The sequence below is a fragment of the Quercus suber genome, unplaced genomic scaffold (genome assembly GCF_002906115.3).
Source record: "Quercus suber isolate HL8 unplaced genomic scaffold, Cork oak 2.0 scaffold_495, whole genome shotgun sequence".
Lineage (NCBI taxonomy): Eukaryota > Viridiplantae > Streptophyta > Magnoliopsida > Fagales > Fagaceae > Quercus > Quercus suber.
The window spans coordinates 494,780-511,901 of record NW_027069944.1 but is presented as its reverse complement, the minus strand read 5'-3'; the positions used below and the strand labels follow the sequence as shown (position 1 = coordinate 511,901).

At 32.9% G+C, this 17,122-nt stretch overlaps 1 protein-coding gene across 1 annotated transcript; it reads right to left on the bottom strand.

The window, feature by feature from the left end:
- Positions 1-4,437: 4,437 nt before the first annotated feature.
- LOC112023047 (alpha-galactosidase 1) lies at positions 4,438-7,859 on the bottom strand. The gene is made up of 15 exons (XM_065763179.1): positions 7,637-7,859; positions 7,413-7,471; positions 7,135-7,191; positions 6,989-7,023; positions 6,813-6,916; positions 6,617-6,692; positions 6,452-6,510; positions 6,209-6,274; positions 6,033-6,116; positions 5,604-5,668; positions 5,407-5,489; positions 5,209-5,299; positions 5,055-5,104; positions 4,812-4,952; positions 4,438-4,697 (listed from the first exon to the last, which is right to left on the bottom strand). The coding sequence occupies exons 1-15, from the start codon at positions 7,798-7,800 to the stop codon at positions 4,605-4,607; spliced, it is 1,227 nt and encodes a 408-aa protein (XP_065619251.1). The 5' UTR covers positions 7,801-7,859; the 3' UTR covers positions 4,438-4,604.
- Between the last annotated feature and the right edge of the window lie 9,263 nt (positions 7,860-17,122).

The following is a 17,122-nucleotide window of genomic DNA, read 5'->3' as shown; positions in this document are numbered from 1 at the left end:
GAGTTTGGAATGTTTGGAATGCTTGACTTCAGGAGGGAGATTGCAACAAAATATTTCACTTTGACTAATTGACTTGAAAAACTTAGTTAATTAGTCTATAGCTAGAAGAATAATGGATGTATATAACAAGATAATAAATATAGTTTTTATTTGATTTATAGATGATGGGAGAATCAGCAATATTTGACTTTTGCAACTAAGAATATTGTCAAGATAGCCCGTTTGGTACATGTGTTTAAAAACTGAAAATTGTTGTTTAAAAACATTTGTGAAAATACGTGTGGCTGAAAAAGTGCATTGAAATGCGTGAAATGTTGTTTAAAAACTAAAAATAGTTATTTGAAAACTATAACCAAACACCAGCTTCACAGTAAAATGTAGATGATTTTTTAACAAGCTCTTTGATTTTGTATATTAAGAGAGAGATTGCAATAAAATCAGCCATAAATAATTTTTGGGATTCAATTTAGCACTAATTTTAATTTTAATAGGCGATTGGATTGAACTATGTATTTATTGTTCCATTTAAATATTAGTATATTTCTTGTTTTATTTATTTATTTATTTTCTTTTTGTTTTTGGGATTCAAAAGCCGATCGACCAAACTTTTACCCTGACAATACCATGCATTGGAACCTTCATAGATTCGCCCTTTGTCATGGAAAATGAACTCATATTCCTTTCAAATCCACCTGCCACTTGCCAGTTTTCACCACCAGAAAAAAGATTATCAAATATACTCAGATAAAAAAAGTAAAAATAAATTATAAAATATACCGTGTTCTCGTCAATCGCTCTTTTACAGAGAGGGCGTCAAATTCAATGTGTGGGGTGTGTATATTAACAAACTAATATGACTTTTTTTTTCCTTTTTTTTTTTGTAATGATTAAAAGAGATTATAGCCGACAGAAATCGTATTGATAAAGAATAAAGCAGTATCACATTTTTTTTTTAAGTATAATGCATTAAGAAATTATTTACGCATTTGAGCTTGTACATGCCAAATGTTAAGAACATTTGACATTTAAGCTCCAAAACCCATCAGCAATGAGAATGTCATATCTCATATGCAAAAAAAAATTTGAGATTTAGCTACAGTACCATCTCAAATGTAAGATGGTACTGTAGCTGAATGGTATAAAAAAAAAAAAAAATTTTAATGCTTTTTAATCTGTGTGTGTGTGTGTTGAAATAGTTGGAAAGAAATTGAAAAGAAAAAAAAACTGGCAGGATATTTGAAAAAGCTGGAATAGTTGAATTTGAAAAAAAAAGGAATAGTTGAATTTGAAAAAAAAAAAAAAAACGGCAGGTTCTGTGTTTTTTTTTTTTTTTTTTTTTTGTAATGATTAAAAGAGATTATAGCCGACAGAAATCGTATTGATAATAGAATAAAACAGTATCACATTATAAAAAATTTAAAAAGAAAAAGAAAAAAAAGGATAATGCATTTTGAAATTATTTAGCCATAAGCCTACAAGAGTGCATATATATCAGAAGCATCATTCTCTCAAAGCTTAGAAAATTAGAAAGTTCAGATGAGGGGGAATCATCATATATAGAAAATTCACAATATAGTAATTCTTAAAACAGTATTATAGATACTTAACAGGAGCTCCTCCATTTTAACTAATGTGGAATTGTTATAAAAAGAAAAGAAGGAAAGCTAGTCATGATTTGACAAGATTGTATATAAACTTAACATGGATGACAATAATAATATTATTATCAGTTCAAGAAAATTTGTCACTAGAGTAACTTATATATATACTATATACTATTGAACTTTATTTTATTTCTGAAAACCAAACTGATTTTCACTAGTCATATCATCAATTTTTAATTTACCACCATAAACATTTGGTATAGAAAGCATATTCAGAACAGAATAACCAACCAAGCTACACTAATAAAAATTGCTTTCCCGGTCCACTTATTAAGGGCGGGGAACAGTTTGCACATGTGCAAAAATCATTTGCTGCACTATTTGATAGATAGTGATACAATGTGTTTGAACATTATATCTATATTACAATTCCATTAACATTAAACATACCCTTTCAGATTTGTATAAAGAGATTTTTTAAAAATAAAATAAAATAAATAAAACAAAGAAAAAAGTTTACAAGGTAATTCTACAGGAAGAAAAAAAAAATCAATGACATGAAAAATAACACCAATTCATAAAAAGTAAATAACAACTTCCAACAAATATTCATGCTCTTTATAGATTGATTTATAGCAAAGCATTAAATTATCAAAGTTGTTCATTATGTTGTAAAACTATAGGCCTTCACACAAGTTATTGGAGTGATTATACACCTCGCAATTGAATGAACTCCCCAATGATTTATTTATGGGCTTGGATTGGAGGGAAACCTTTTTCTTTTTTTCTTTTTTTCACTTTCTTTTGAGGTAGTAATAGGAAACTCATATAAGCCCATTAGTTTGACAAAATATTGTTTTCTTTATGGAAAATGTTAAAAGATGCTCTTAGGACATTGATTTAAAAAATATTTTTAGAAATTTTTTGTGGGAAAAAAATTAAAAATTTTACAGCTTTTTATATTTCTCATGAAAGTAATGTTGAAAATTTTCTTAAATAGTTTATTAAGAATTGCTTTAAAAACACCCGTTAACATGACCCTATTTTTATAACTAAATCTTCAATAGCTTCTCATTTGGATGCATGGAATAAGGTGGTCTCCTATATGAAAGCAGTTTTGCGATAAATGTGGTGGCAATGATCATTTATTATCCTTGTGTATGATTAGCATACTGCTTAAGTGTGCATTATGAGCTCGCATGAATTAATTAGCTAATAGGATGGGTGGCCACAATCTCTCCCAACTTAAGCTTGTACAAAATGGTAGTCTAGCTTGCCCGCTACGAGAAGATCCACCATTAGAATACGCATCTCCTTTTCAAAAGGCCAGCTGAAAAGCTTGGTGAAAGACAACCACATCTTTTATCACAAACTAAATTCCCAAAATCACAAGTCAAAGACCAAATCAACCTAACAAGAAAACACTCATACATACATGCACATCACATAGTTCTATAGTTATCTCATTATAATGATTTTTTGCAGTAACCTATATAACATGACTTGTATAAACCTTGTTGTATATTTCACAAGACCTATGGGATAATAGGTCTTCATTATCTATCTTATACTTGACCAAAAATGACATCACTAAGTTAACCTAGTGTATTTCAAAAAGTTTCATTTTCTTTAAGCATAATATCACTAACTTGACCTAAGAAACCTAACAAATTAACTATTCTTTAGCTCTTTGTGTCCATGTTAGATTTGAAAAGTCCATGAAATGTAATTAATCACTAATAAATTAGCTATTATTTAGCTATATAAGTTTGGAGTTTCTAACTTATTTCATTTACTTAAATTCTTAAATGTCAAAATGATAAAACTCTGAAGTTAATTTTGTATTGCCCTGCAACCTAACTTGCCTCTGTCGTAGACAATTCAAGGAGAAGCACATGCAAAATTATCAACTAACCCCTTGAGTTGATAAACCAACCAAGCTAGACTAATAAAATTTGACTCTACTCCACTGCACAATAGTACCACAAAGCTTATAAGGCGAGGCAAAAAAAAAAAAAAAAAACAGTTTGCACATATGCATAAATAACTTGCTGCACTATATAATGATACAATGTGTTTGAACATTACATATTATATACTATAGACTATAGAGATCATATAATCACTTTTCATTTCCATTTCATCACATTTACATTTATTACATATTCCTTTTTTGACTTCATTTTTTAATCTCCGGCATTTCTTTCTTATCTTTTTTGCAAACAGCAGCTGGCAGAAGCAACTATAAATTTATTAACTAATTACTGTGAGGTAATGGTCATTCTTGCCAAGCCCAACTCAATTTGCACATTTTAACATGAAATATACGTATTAGTTGATTCAAATGAAAAATAATATAAAAAATATATAAAAATCTCTTGTTATACCTTAAAAAAACCACCCTCCATGCTTTTATAACTTCAGTTTGTTCCGAGTTTCCTTCTTTTTTAAACCGTTTATTCTTTTGGATACTCTAGCTCCCTTATCTTCTTTGTTTTGTATTATTGGAAATTTATCTATGCATCACCATTAACAATATCATCTTGTCAAAGTGCACCACTCAAACAAGGCAATCTAGTTTGTAAACCAGTATTATAGCATTTACATTGCATTGCAGGTGAATCCTTTTTTCAATTTAATTAATAATTTATTTACTTAACCAAATAATAATTTGTCTTAACATAAATTATTAATAATGTTTTGTTCCTTCTATTACAAAAAGGTAATGCCAAGACAGAAGAAAGAACAGCCTTGTGGGGGGATAAAGGTTATATAGTAGTACTACACTACTACTCATTGCTCATTTGAACAAAAGAGGAAACTTTTACTTCTTCCAATTTTTCCTTCTTTATTCCAATAAAATTTTAAGTACATGAAACCGTGGAAAAGAGAGTTGTAAATCTCAATACTCACTCACACTACAGCATCAGGTATAGATAAGAATTAACAGGAAGAATATACAGAAGAGAGCAATGCCAAGTGTGCATTTTGCAGTAGAACTCAACCAATTGGCTTCAACACAAACATTTTGCAACAGTGAGGCTCCACGTTGGCTGTCAAGTTTCCAACAAATCTTGTCTCCAGTGTCTTGTGCTGCAAGAAACACATGCACACATATATTTGAAGGTATCTCACAAATACAAATGCAAAACTGAAATGCCTCATGACCTTAAGAGGCATGAGAAATGAAAGCCGAATCAAAATTACCTCCCAAACATCTCTTGCTTCAATGACACTGTTTTCAGGGATTCCAATATCGTCCCAATTGCCTGTAATTGAATGAGGCACAGCGGCTCGGTTGAGCAGAACTAGAGCTACCTTATTGCCTGAAAGAGGCCCTGCCCAAATCTATTGCAATTTAACATAAAAAGTCATGTTTTGCTCATATGATCGAAGTGAGACAAAAGTACACACTAAGCATCATAAGATATTTTAGGCAAACTTTATTACCTCACTATTACCCTCCATCCTAACCTTTTTAGCTTGTATGCCAAGTGAATCTGTTATAGATGATGATCAAGTCAATTTTCATAACCATTGCTACGGAGTAGTTCACATGATGGGAAAAAAATTACACCATCAGTTACAAAATTGATGCACTTACCTTGATTAACTGCAATAACCTCTTGATTGGAAATTATATTAAATGTCTCTTTTGTCAGGTTCCTCACATCGCAACCAAGGAGAAGGGGAGCCTACAATACCATTTTATTTTTAAGCAAACAGACAGCCAAAACCCAAAAAATATGCATTCATTCAAATCATGAGCATCTAGTTCCAGATATAGTACTGCCTGAAATACCTTGGAAATAGCCCATAAACTAAAGTGGGCTATATATTCATTATTTTTCATCCCTCCATTTCCCACTTCAAGCATGTCAGGATCTGTACAAAGTCAAGCAGATAATATGAAATAAATTTCATAGAAAAAAGTGGACCAAAAGCTTTTTTCAAAAATTATGTTAAGTGTGACTTAAACTATTGTAGGAGAATACTAACCATTCCAACCACCGGGCCTTGCAAGATCAGCATATACTTCATTCAAGTCTATTATAGAGAGCATACTGTGGGAGAACAGACCAAAAGAAATGATTTTGGGCTAAGAATTTGTATAATCAATTATGAACTTAACAGAAACATGAAATTAATCTACCTGTTCCAATTATCAGAAATGTCATTAGTAGTTCTCCAGCTATTTCCAACCTTAAAACCCCATAGAGCAGGGTGCAAGTCACCCCTATTAAGGGAAAGAAATACAAATCAAACAAAATAATCTTTCCAACCACCGGGCCTTGCAAGATCAGCATATACTTCATTCAAGTCTATTATAGAGAGCATACTGTGGGAGAACAGACCAAAAGAAATGATTTTGGGCTAAGAATTTGTATAATCAATTATGAACTTAACAGAAACATGAAATTAATCTACCTGTTCCAATTATCAGAAATGTCATTAGTAGTTCTCCAGCTATTTCCAACCTTAAAACCCCATAGAGCAGGGTGCAAGTCACCCCTATTAAGGGAAAGAAATACAAATCAAACAAAATAATCATTAATGGAGTGACTTTCACCACATAGATTTAAAAGTTAGAGATATAGGATTACCATTCACAAAGTGAGAAAAAGATTGGACGACCTGCTTTTGTTAGTGCCCTAGTCATTACAGGGTATCTAACAGAAAAAAAATAAAAAATAAAAAATAAAAAAATAAAAAAATAAAAATAAATAAAAGGAGGGATCATTATACTCTCATATCTCAAAGTTTGAACATACATTGCTAAACAAAAAAAAAAAAGATCCATATTTCCCCATTTACTCGTGAGGTTAATGTCAAGATGACCATATTACCTAACAGTTGGCTTTGTTCCATCATTGTAACAGTTATCATACTTCAAATAATCAATACCCTACATACAAATTTCATTATTGCATGATTTGGTATTTGCAAGTAGTGTCAATAGCAAAAATGGACAAAGGAAAACCCATAAAGAAAATAAAAACTAGATTTCCTACCCATGAAGCAAAAGTTTTGGCATCTTGCTCCTCGTGACTAAGTGAACCAGGCATGGTTTTGCTACAAGTAAATTTCCTGCAAAGTGGAGGTGAAAGCATTTGTTTTCCTAGTTGTTTCAGTAACAAGGAAATATCGATATTGAACAATAAATAATGTAGCATAAAGTTGTGTTAGGGTGTAGTACAGTCATGTTACCCTGCATCTGAGTAGATTCCTAACTTAAGGCCCTTGCTGTGAACGTAATCTGCAAGGGCTTTAATGCCAGATGGAAATGTTGAATTCTTAGGCAATAGATTACCCTGAAAAAGTAAAATCAAATGTTTAGTGCAACTACAAGTTCAAAAACACTAAAATTGTAAGAGAAACCAAACCTTGGCATCACGATGCATCTCAGCCCAGCAATCATCTGGCAAAGTAAGAAATAGAGGTTCTGGCTCAGTTTCTTGTGCCCACTTTGCTAAAAGAAAAATAAGACTTATGATAAAAAGAGAAACTACGTAAATCCATTGCCACATACCTATATTAACGTAGATATATCCAAGCTTGGCAAGACCAGAGGAGACCAGAGCATCAGCTGTCAAACCAAGAAAACAAAGAACTCTTTTAAGTCGATCTCTCTTCCACCTCAACAGATGCAGTTTAACATTTTTCTATGTGAACTTTGACAGCACTTTTTGATACACACACACACACACATATATAAGGATAATTTTTTTTCTTTTTTTTATATTTTAAAAAAAGATAGAACTTGGTTATCGTTTGAAAGAGAATATTGCATTTGAATAGTAAACCTACCAGTTTCTTTGATGACTTTCTCATCCACTTTGCAGTTAAAGTGATTCCAACTATTCCACCTACATAAGTAGAAAACACCTCAATAATTACGAGGGTGCTAGTGCCCACCACTTAGGAAGCACGGACACGGACATATATGAGTACAACAAGGTGATACGATTAAGTTTTGAAAAAATTATGACATGATAGAGCTCATTAGCAATGCAGTAGTAGTTATATATTACCCCATTTGAGGAGTCAAGCCAAGCCCATTGGCAAGCAGACTTCCTCTGAGTTCCTCGTTGCTATTCTCAGCCTCAGGCATTGACATGGGAGAAGCAGTCCTCACCATCATTGAGCATAACATCAACACCGCTACAACCACACAAACATCCCTCGATCTCTCCATCTTCGTAAATGTGCCCTCTCACCCATACCCACTATCTCTCGAGCCTCTTAACCAGAGGTGAGGTCTATATATATATAATACTTGTTTAAGGATAATGCCTATTTATATGTGTGAATAATGTAGATATATAGAATAATTTGAGGCTCTGGTAGTAATACTATAGAAATATAATGTCTTTTTATATGCATATATCTATATATATCTAAAAAATTGAAGCATGACATTTATTGTTACTACATTTCAGTTGAGCCACATCATCGACTATATCATCTTTCTTTTTTTTCCTTCATTTTTTTAAACAATATTAATATATAAATAAATAGTGCAACTTTACACATTTTTTAACTTATTAAATCAAACTCACTATGAACAACCTTCCATTCTTTAACTCATTAAATCCAACTCACTATGAACAACCTTCCACATTCTTTAACTCATTAAATCCAACTCACCATTAATTTAGCCTTCTTCTAATTCTTAACTCTTCATTTTCCCCTTCAAAACCGTTTCGCTCTTTTAAAGTTCAAACCCTTCAATTGTCACTCATGTGATTAACTATGCTATTTTTAACACTATAAATTTCCAGTTGCTCTTTTTACCTCCGCAAAAGTTGCCAAATTGGCATCAAAATTTTTTTTTTTTTTGAGGGTCCAACCGTGGAGTTTATTTTATTAAAATAAACCTACAGAGTCAGCTTGAAGTACATATTGAAACTGTGATAGAACTTTCTCCATCCATACTAAAAAATTTGGTGTGCTTACAACATGTCTAGCCAGATTATGAGCTAACGCATTACATTCCCTCTTTGTATGAGAGTAACATAATTCATCAAAATTGTGTGACAACCTTTTTGCATCCTCAATTAATAAACCCAATGGTACCAACATTCTTTCCTCCTCCATCAGCCCTTTAATCACAGTCAAAGAATCTCCTTCCAAGATGGCTCGTTTAACACAACGTCCAGTGCAAAAGAGAGAGCACAACCAGCTGCCAACGCCTCAATCTCGGTGCTGCAAAGTTGTTGATGAACCAGCTTTGAACTAGATGCAATGACCTGGCCTCTGTGATCTCGAATCACGACTTCGACCCCTGTTTTCTTCTCACATGGAAATACCGCACCGTCAAAATTAATTTTGTAAAATTCTGATGGTGGCGGTCTCCACCGATTCTCTAAGCGCCGGACCTGTAGCACCTGTGTGTCTGGACTGAATAGCCTGCCACGGTAATCATCCAACTAGACCTTGGAGAGGTGGGCTAGCTGGTGAAGTGCATCTGCTGGCTGGTTTACCCGAACCCGGTTCCGCTGATTCCATATCATCCAAACAGTGACAGCAAAGAGCTCAAGCTGGTTTTTGTTTTTTATCTGCCATGATAGGAGTTCTTTGAAGTCCAGAAATTGCATTGAACCCCTGTTGCCCCAGAGCACCGTATCTGACCACACCGAATCAAGTTCTGAGCAAGACCACAAGGCGTGCAAAGGAGTCTCGGCTGAAGCTTGGCATCTAACACATAAAGGATCTGGCGATATTTTGCGGCGAAACAGAGCACTCTTTGTGGGCAGGGCTTCACGGCAAGCACGCCACAGCAGATTCCTTACTTTTGGTGGAACCTTTAAACACCAAATCTCCCTCCAAAACTGCTTGTCTTCGTTTGTAACCTCCCTTGATTCCACAGTCAGCTCCTCCTCCTGATCTTTCAAGAATCTATACCCGGTTTTACTACTATACCTTCCATCACAAGAGTAAGGCCAAAATAAGATATGCTCTACTACTTCCTGGCTTAAGGGGATACTTTTTACTATTTCTGCTTCTTCAGTATTAAACAGCCCATTCACCATATCTACATTCCATTGCCTACTTCGTGGGTCGATTAAGATGTCCACTGTCGCATTTTCAAAATCTGTCAAGGGACAAGATAGTGCAAGTGGAGGGTGTTTCCTTGGCAGCCAATGGTCTTGCCAAATTCTAATTTTTTTTCCATCGCCCACTCTCCATCGAGCTCCCCTTTTAATAACATCCCTTCCTACAAGTATACTCCTTCAAGCATAAGAACCCATCCTAGACTCCTTTGCCTCCATGATAGTTGAGTTAGGAAAAAATCGAGCCTTGAAAACTTTGTAGAAAAGGGAATTTTGATTATGTAAAAGGCGCCATGCTTGCTTTGCCAATAGGGAGTCATTGAATTTTGCCAAATCTCTAAAGCCCATACCACCTACATCTTTAGACTTTGTCAACTCATCCCATTTAATCAAATTTGGAAAGTCCATTTGAGGTGTGTTCTTTCCCTTCTTATTTTTTTCTTTTCCCCCAACTTCGGTTTTTCCATTGGATTTTTAAAGTTTGTGGATGATATGCCTTTTTTGTGGGTTGCAGACAACGTGATCACTTTGGGGCTATGGGTGGCTAGGATTGGTTTGTCGGTTATGAGAAGAGTTTTCAAGAATTAGAAATCTCTACAACTTCTTACTTCATATTCATGTTGTACAATTTTTATTCTATATTTGTGTTTAATCCGTTAATTTGTTTATCTTTGACATTTTAGTTTTCTTACATTTGACATTTGTTTAACTCTATGTAAAAAAGAAGAAGAAAACCTCTAATAGTTTTGAAACAATAATAGAATATACACTGTATTTATACTCCAATTAATGCTTTCATATTTTTTTTGACTCAATGGTTCTTTTTTGTTGTAGGACCTTTCTCAATTTCTATTTGACTTTGACAAATATTATGTTTAGCAAACTTTTTCTTATTATGTGTAGCACATAATAATTTGATCTTACAGTCCAATAAACAATAAAAAATCTACCTCAAAAGTTTGGTCACAAGGAAATAGAAAATCTCAAAACATGATTGGGGGTTTAATTTTTATCTGATTTTGATAATGCTAAATGTGAAATTTGGTTCTTGCGGGGTTTAGGATCACTAACTTAGATACATGAGAGTTTGACAACGAAGGTTTCTTAAGTGGCCAAAAACATTTCTAAGGAACTTTAAGAGAAAAAAAAAGTTTATTTCAAAACTTCCATTATTATATATAGTATAGATATGTATAGACATTATTTTTGGTTTTTGATTCTTCATTGATTTCATGTAACTTTAAGCAATGTTACACCACCCAATAACTTGTTATAGAATTCATATTTTGAAAATCTCGCCATTGAATTATATGTTCTATATGTTCTTAACATTTATGCCAATTTTCTTGTCAATTGGATGTTACCATTTGATTCATAAAATCATCTTTTATGTATTATTTTAAAATACAAAAACTTAAATTTAAACAATTGATTGATAATATGGCTATTAATCTTTGATCATCTTGAATTTGGCAAGCACGGAGAATATACGAATGTAATATAATCTAATGGTGGATTTCAAAATTTGCATCCAATTAAAAAATATTAAGTGGTGTAATATTACTTAAAGTTACACTAAGTGTAACTTGAACCCAACTCATATATATATATATATATATATATTATCTATAACAAGATTCTCCCATTTGAATTAGACTTTTATGAAGGGCAAAAATATTCGTTTCAATAACCAATTATTTCTCCTACAAATGTTTTAGGAATAGGGTTAATAACGTCAAAAAATTCTCTATAAAATCTTCTTTCCTTTTATGTGTTTCGAAAATACTCCTACATCCTAAATTTAAGCATGACAAAACTTGAGAATAACATGGTAAAAATACATTTCTAACTCCAATTAGAACTTTGCCTACAAAAGGGACCACTTTCCCGCTAACTCACGTCTTTAAAACAATTCTACTCTTTACTAAAAAAAAAAAATGTCAACATATTTCACCTCTTTTCTTTTTTTTCTTTTTTTACTTTATCAACAAGGTTTATTGGTTTCTTTTTTTTTTTTTTCCATGTTCCTTAATCCCTATTCTCACGTTTATTTATTTATTTATTTATTCTCCTTCTCAAATCTAATTTTCTTTATCTTGAAATTGAAGAAGAAAGAAAAACACTCCTACTATAAAACCATTACTTCAACTTCTCATCCATTATCCTTAAATTTAGGCATTCCACATATAACATATCCTTAGTTTTTTTTCTGAACGGCAAGTCAATTCCCAATTTTCTCAATCACAACTTCTAAGAGATGACTATTCGAATTAGTAGCATTTGTTTAAACATTCACAAATAAAAAACTACCACCCCACAAAATCATGAATCCATCGGGAAAAAAAATTATAAATCCATGATTCCAGTTGCCACACTTCAGTTTTTTCTCACTTCTCCTACTTCATTGTACCAAAAAATAAGACTATTTTATGGCCAAATTCCATTGGAAGAATATCGATATTTTTGTAGTTGGTGACACCATTTTCTGTTGGTGTAAGGGCCTAAAATTCACCATTTGCATGGCTTCTCTTATCAATCTATTATCCTACAAGTGTTTTAAGAATAGGTATGTTTATAAATTGTATTTTTTTTATTCAATAAATCCCTTTTTTTTTTCACTAAGGAAGAATTATGACTATACCCAAAATTAAAAAAATAAAAAATAAAAAAAAAATAAAAAAAAAAACAGCCTCATGAATTCATACTGTTTGTAAACAGTTCATCATGTTTAGAGTTATAAAGTCTAAAAATTAATTCAAAAAGCACAATTCATAAATTCCTATAAGATATATCATACATAATAGTGAAACTTATACTTTAAAGCAATATAAAGTATAAACTCCCAAGATTTGCAGTGTGCAAAGAATACTTTCTTGGGTGGTTCTGATTCACGAATATTGCTTCCTCCAATTATGTTGAAAACCATTTTTGCTTCTTCAGGTGGGAGCACTGTGCTATGCCCTTGTATCTGTAAATAAGGGAAGCTTTGGCTTGTTCCCCAATCTTTTTCACATAGAGCAACTACGCACGAATGAGCTCTGGCTTCCTCAGTTAATCTTTTTCACATATAGCAAATATGAATAATGGGTGTCTTTAATCTCATTCAATAATTTTTCTGTGGTGGCCAAAATCAAACATGGTGTTAAAACAAAAAAATTATAGTAGAATGAATCCTAAGAAATCTCATTCAAAGATTTTCTGACCTATTGTTAGTTAAAAAGAAAAAAATTGCGTTTGTACCCAAAAAATAAACTAAACCATGTGGTTCAACAAATTTAAATCTTTAATGTTACTCAAACTTCCTATAAGATATATATGTGCGTGTGTTCTGAAAATGTAGGTGTATATGTTAAAGTATAAGCTTTTTGATAGAAGATGCTGCTAGGCTCCAAGCCAGCACCAAATCCACCACAGTTGTTTAGTACTAATTGAATTTTATTGTTTTATCAAACAACCACACTGTCAATACCTAATGGCATATACTTGGCCTTTGCAAACCAATACACCTTAGATTGCTTCTATATTTTAGCCTAGGTTGCACGGACACACCATTTTTGGTGTCGTGTCTGTGTCCGACACCGACGCGTGTACGACGCCGGCGGTGTCCGGCAGTGTCCCTTTTTTTTCCGATTCTCCGACACGGCGCCGTTGCAGATCTGACACCTCTGACACGCCAGCAGTGAAAAAAAAAATCACAGATTTTGACAGATGGACTTACGAATACCATTGATTTTGTGATAACCCTAAATCATTTAAGCAAGTTTAGAGTCTCTGAAAAGTTGAAACTTAACCACATCTCAAGCTCTTCTCAAGAATCTCAACCCACCCTCCCTCTATCGCTACTGCTGCCCTCTGTCGCTCGCCGGAGTTAGATCAGGCCGATCGGCGAGCTCCGACGTCTACGCCGTGCCCTCTGTCCTCTGTCCCTTTCGATCTCTCTCTTTCTCGGCGTGGACAACAGGTCTGATCTCTTGATTCTCTTCTCTCTCTATTTTTTTTTTTTTTCTTCTTTCTTTCTTTCAGATATTGAATTTGGTGAATGACTGAATGGGTGGGTGTACTGTTACTTATTTATATAAGTTATAACGCATTTTGTTTTTTTTTTTTTTTCACTGCTACTGTGGCCATGGGGCGTGGGTGCCCTCTGTCCTTTTTTTTTTTTTTTTAATTTATATAAGTTATAACTTATAAGTTATAAATTTGTTTTTGTGTGTCCTGCTATAGTTTTATTTATTTATTAAAGTTAAATATTGTAACTGATTACTAAAATGAACATTGAAAGTGAAAGTGAAAAATTATCAACTGAGACAGCTGCTACTCCTCTATGGAAATATGTTACTAAGTTAGAAAAAGCAAGTGTTGGTGGTGGGAATGTTGCTTTCAGATGTAACTATTTGTAGTTCTTACATAACTTAAATTCTAGACATAAACGTATTTTATGTCTAAAAATATTTAAAAATATGCCTAAATATAAAATTTAATTAATTATTTAACCGCCGTGTCTCCGCCGTGTCGTGTTCTTATTTTTCAAAAATTGCCGTATCCCCGTGTCCGTGTCCGTGCAACATAGATTTTAGCATGTTCTGCAGTTAGACTCTTATTCCTATAGTCTTTGCACTTGTAAGAACTTTTTAGGGTCAGTAATGATGAAATTTTCTCATACAAAGAACACAGGCTTACAATTCTTTACCTTATTTTCAAGAGCATATCCAATTCAAACATGTGCACTGCTTTTGCATTTACTCCAACATGCACCAGAGCACATCAAAAAATAGATTAAGTTAATGACTTAAATAACAATTAAACATAAGTAGGTTAACAGAAGAGCAACCATATTTTTCGAAGCTATGTTGCTTAGAGAGAGCAAGCTACGTGAACCATATATGTAGAGCAAAGTGAAAGGATAAGGACTCTAGATAAGTTTGAACTTAGATGAGTTATACTTAACTTAAATCTTTTCTGATTATTGTTAGTTGGACTAATATGTTGATATGAACAAAACTTATTTGATGAGAACAAATAAGTTGTTTTTATCTAAAAACTTTCTGAAATTTGGTGCAGCCACTTGGCTCAACCATGGTTTCTAGGTCTTAAAAACTTGATGAAATTTAGCATAACCACTTGGCACAATTATTTGTAGCAAATTCATAATAATTTTTAATACGTCTACCAACAAAATAGCTTAGGTTCATGGTGATAGGAAAGTGACAGCTCAATGGCAATAATATTCTTTGTGATAGTATTTTGTATCTGTAATTTGAACCTCACCTCCAATGCTATCTACCTGTTAAAAAATTATATTTAAATTAATAACTAATTTGAAAAGTTTAAGAAAAGAATTTTATGGGTTACAAAGGGCGAGATGCCTCTTTATATGAACTACTTGCTAACTCGTGCAATATACCAGATAGATAGCAAGGGTTAAATATCTTCACTTTGTTCAATGCTACAATGAGTTAAAAAAAAAAAAATGAAAATCACTAATTCTACTTCCAAAGGACCAAAGTGGACCGTATAAGACCAAAGCGGACAAATAGACTGCAGTGGACTGAATAGGACTAAAGTGGACTGAATAAGACCGAAGTAGACAAAATAAAGATAATAGGACCGAAGTAGACACATGGACCGAATAGAATCAATGTGGACTGAAAAGGACTAAATTGGACCGAATAGGATCAAAGTGGACTGAATGGACGAAAGCGGACAGAATGGACCAAATAAATGAAAGTGGTCCAACTAGGACCGAAATAGACAAAATGAACTGAATAGGACCAATATGGACCGAACAGAACAAAAGTGGACCCAATAGACCAAATAGGACCAAATCAGATATAATTGACCGAGTAGAGCCAAAGTGGACCAAATAGGACCAAAGTAAACAGAATGAGACCGAATCGACCGAATAAGACTAAAGTAGACTAAATAAGACTGAGTAGGACCGAAGTGGACACAATGCACCAAATAAGACCAAAGTAGACTGAATAAGACCAAATGCACCCAATAGGACCAAAGTGGACAAATTGGACCAAATAGAGCCAAAAGAGACCGAAGTAGACAAAATGGACCAATGTAGACCGAATAGGTCCGAATATGAGAGAAACACGTTCATAGTGGTGAAATTTGGTTTTAAAATCAAATAAATAAAATAATGACGTTGTAAAGCCTTCAAAGTGAGGTAGCAAATATATATATATATATATAATACTAAGTTTTATTTATAAATTCCTTTTTTTTTTGTAGCAAATATATATATATATATATAATACTAAGTTTTATTTATAAATTCCTTTTTTTTTTTTTTTTTAGGAAACAGTAATACTTATTAGAACACACGCGAAAATAATAATACTTAGTGTTTTAAACCGGATTTATAATACATTACATAATCAAAATACAACTACAAAAGGATCTAACATTTGTAGTTGTAGACTAGGGTTATAAACAACGGACACCATAAATATATTTGCATCATAAATAAATATAGGGCATTCAATGTTTGGCTCCTTGTTGTCAATTTGGGTTTCAATGTATTTGGCATCATAAAAAATGGTGCACACAATTGTTATTGTAGTTGATTACATGGGCTCAACGCATATTTGGCATGTGAAAATTGGATGATCTTCCTGTACTTGGTCATGATGTGTTTCTTCTTTTATATGTCTCACTGATGTTTTCACAATGAATTTTCCATGACTTGAAAGTTGAAACTACAACTAAATATAGGAAAAGTTAATGGTTTTTTTTTAATTAAAGCTCACATTATTTAATGCATCATCACCTACCAGATGCAAATATTGGAGGGGTTAAGTGACCATTAAATATACAAATTATAATTATAAAAGTATCATTAAGCTATAAGGAAATTCATATGAGACTTTGCTAATGCTATAAAACTGAAATGATCTGATGATAAAGAGTTATCATTAAAACGGACGACATAGGTTGAAACTCTCTAAAAAAAAAAAAAAAAAAAAACTGAAAATATACACAAATTGATAAGCCTTGAACCTGCAACCTTTAGCTCTACTACTATAATCCCAAATGTTCATCTAGTTAAGATCTAGTCTAAATTTTTCCAATAGATATGCCAACAGGAGAGCGCATGTCCTTGCTAAATGAATTAAAGGACCATTAAATAAACAATTGTGAATAATAATAATGATAAGGCCGGGAATATAGTATTGAACTGTCGGCCAACCTCCTTAACCATTTTGAGAGATGCACTTCACACACTTCATTTTCATGGCTTAAAACCAGTATGGAAATATGGCTCCCTGGATCAACCCGATGAAGACCTTGGAATGCAACACATCAACAGTCTTGATGCCTGCCCTGCTCACGTAGGCACCAAACAAAGCAAATGAAACTAGAGCATTAGGACACATGTCATCATGATCATTATTCTTTGCATTGAAAATAAACCTTACTTGTTACTTTTCCCCAATTTGTTTATCGATATAGGAT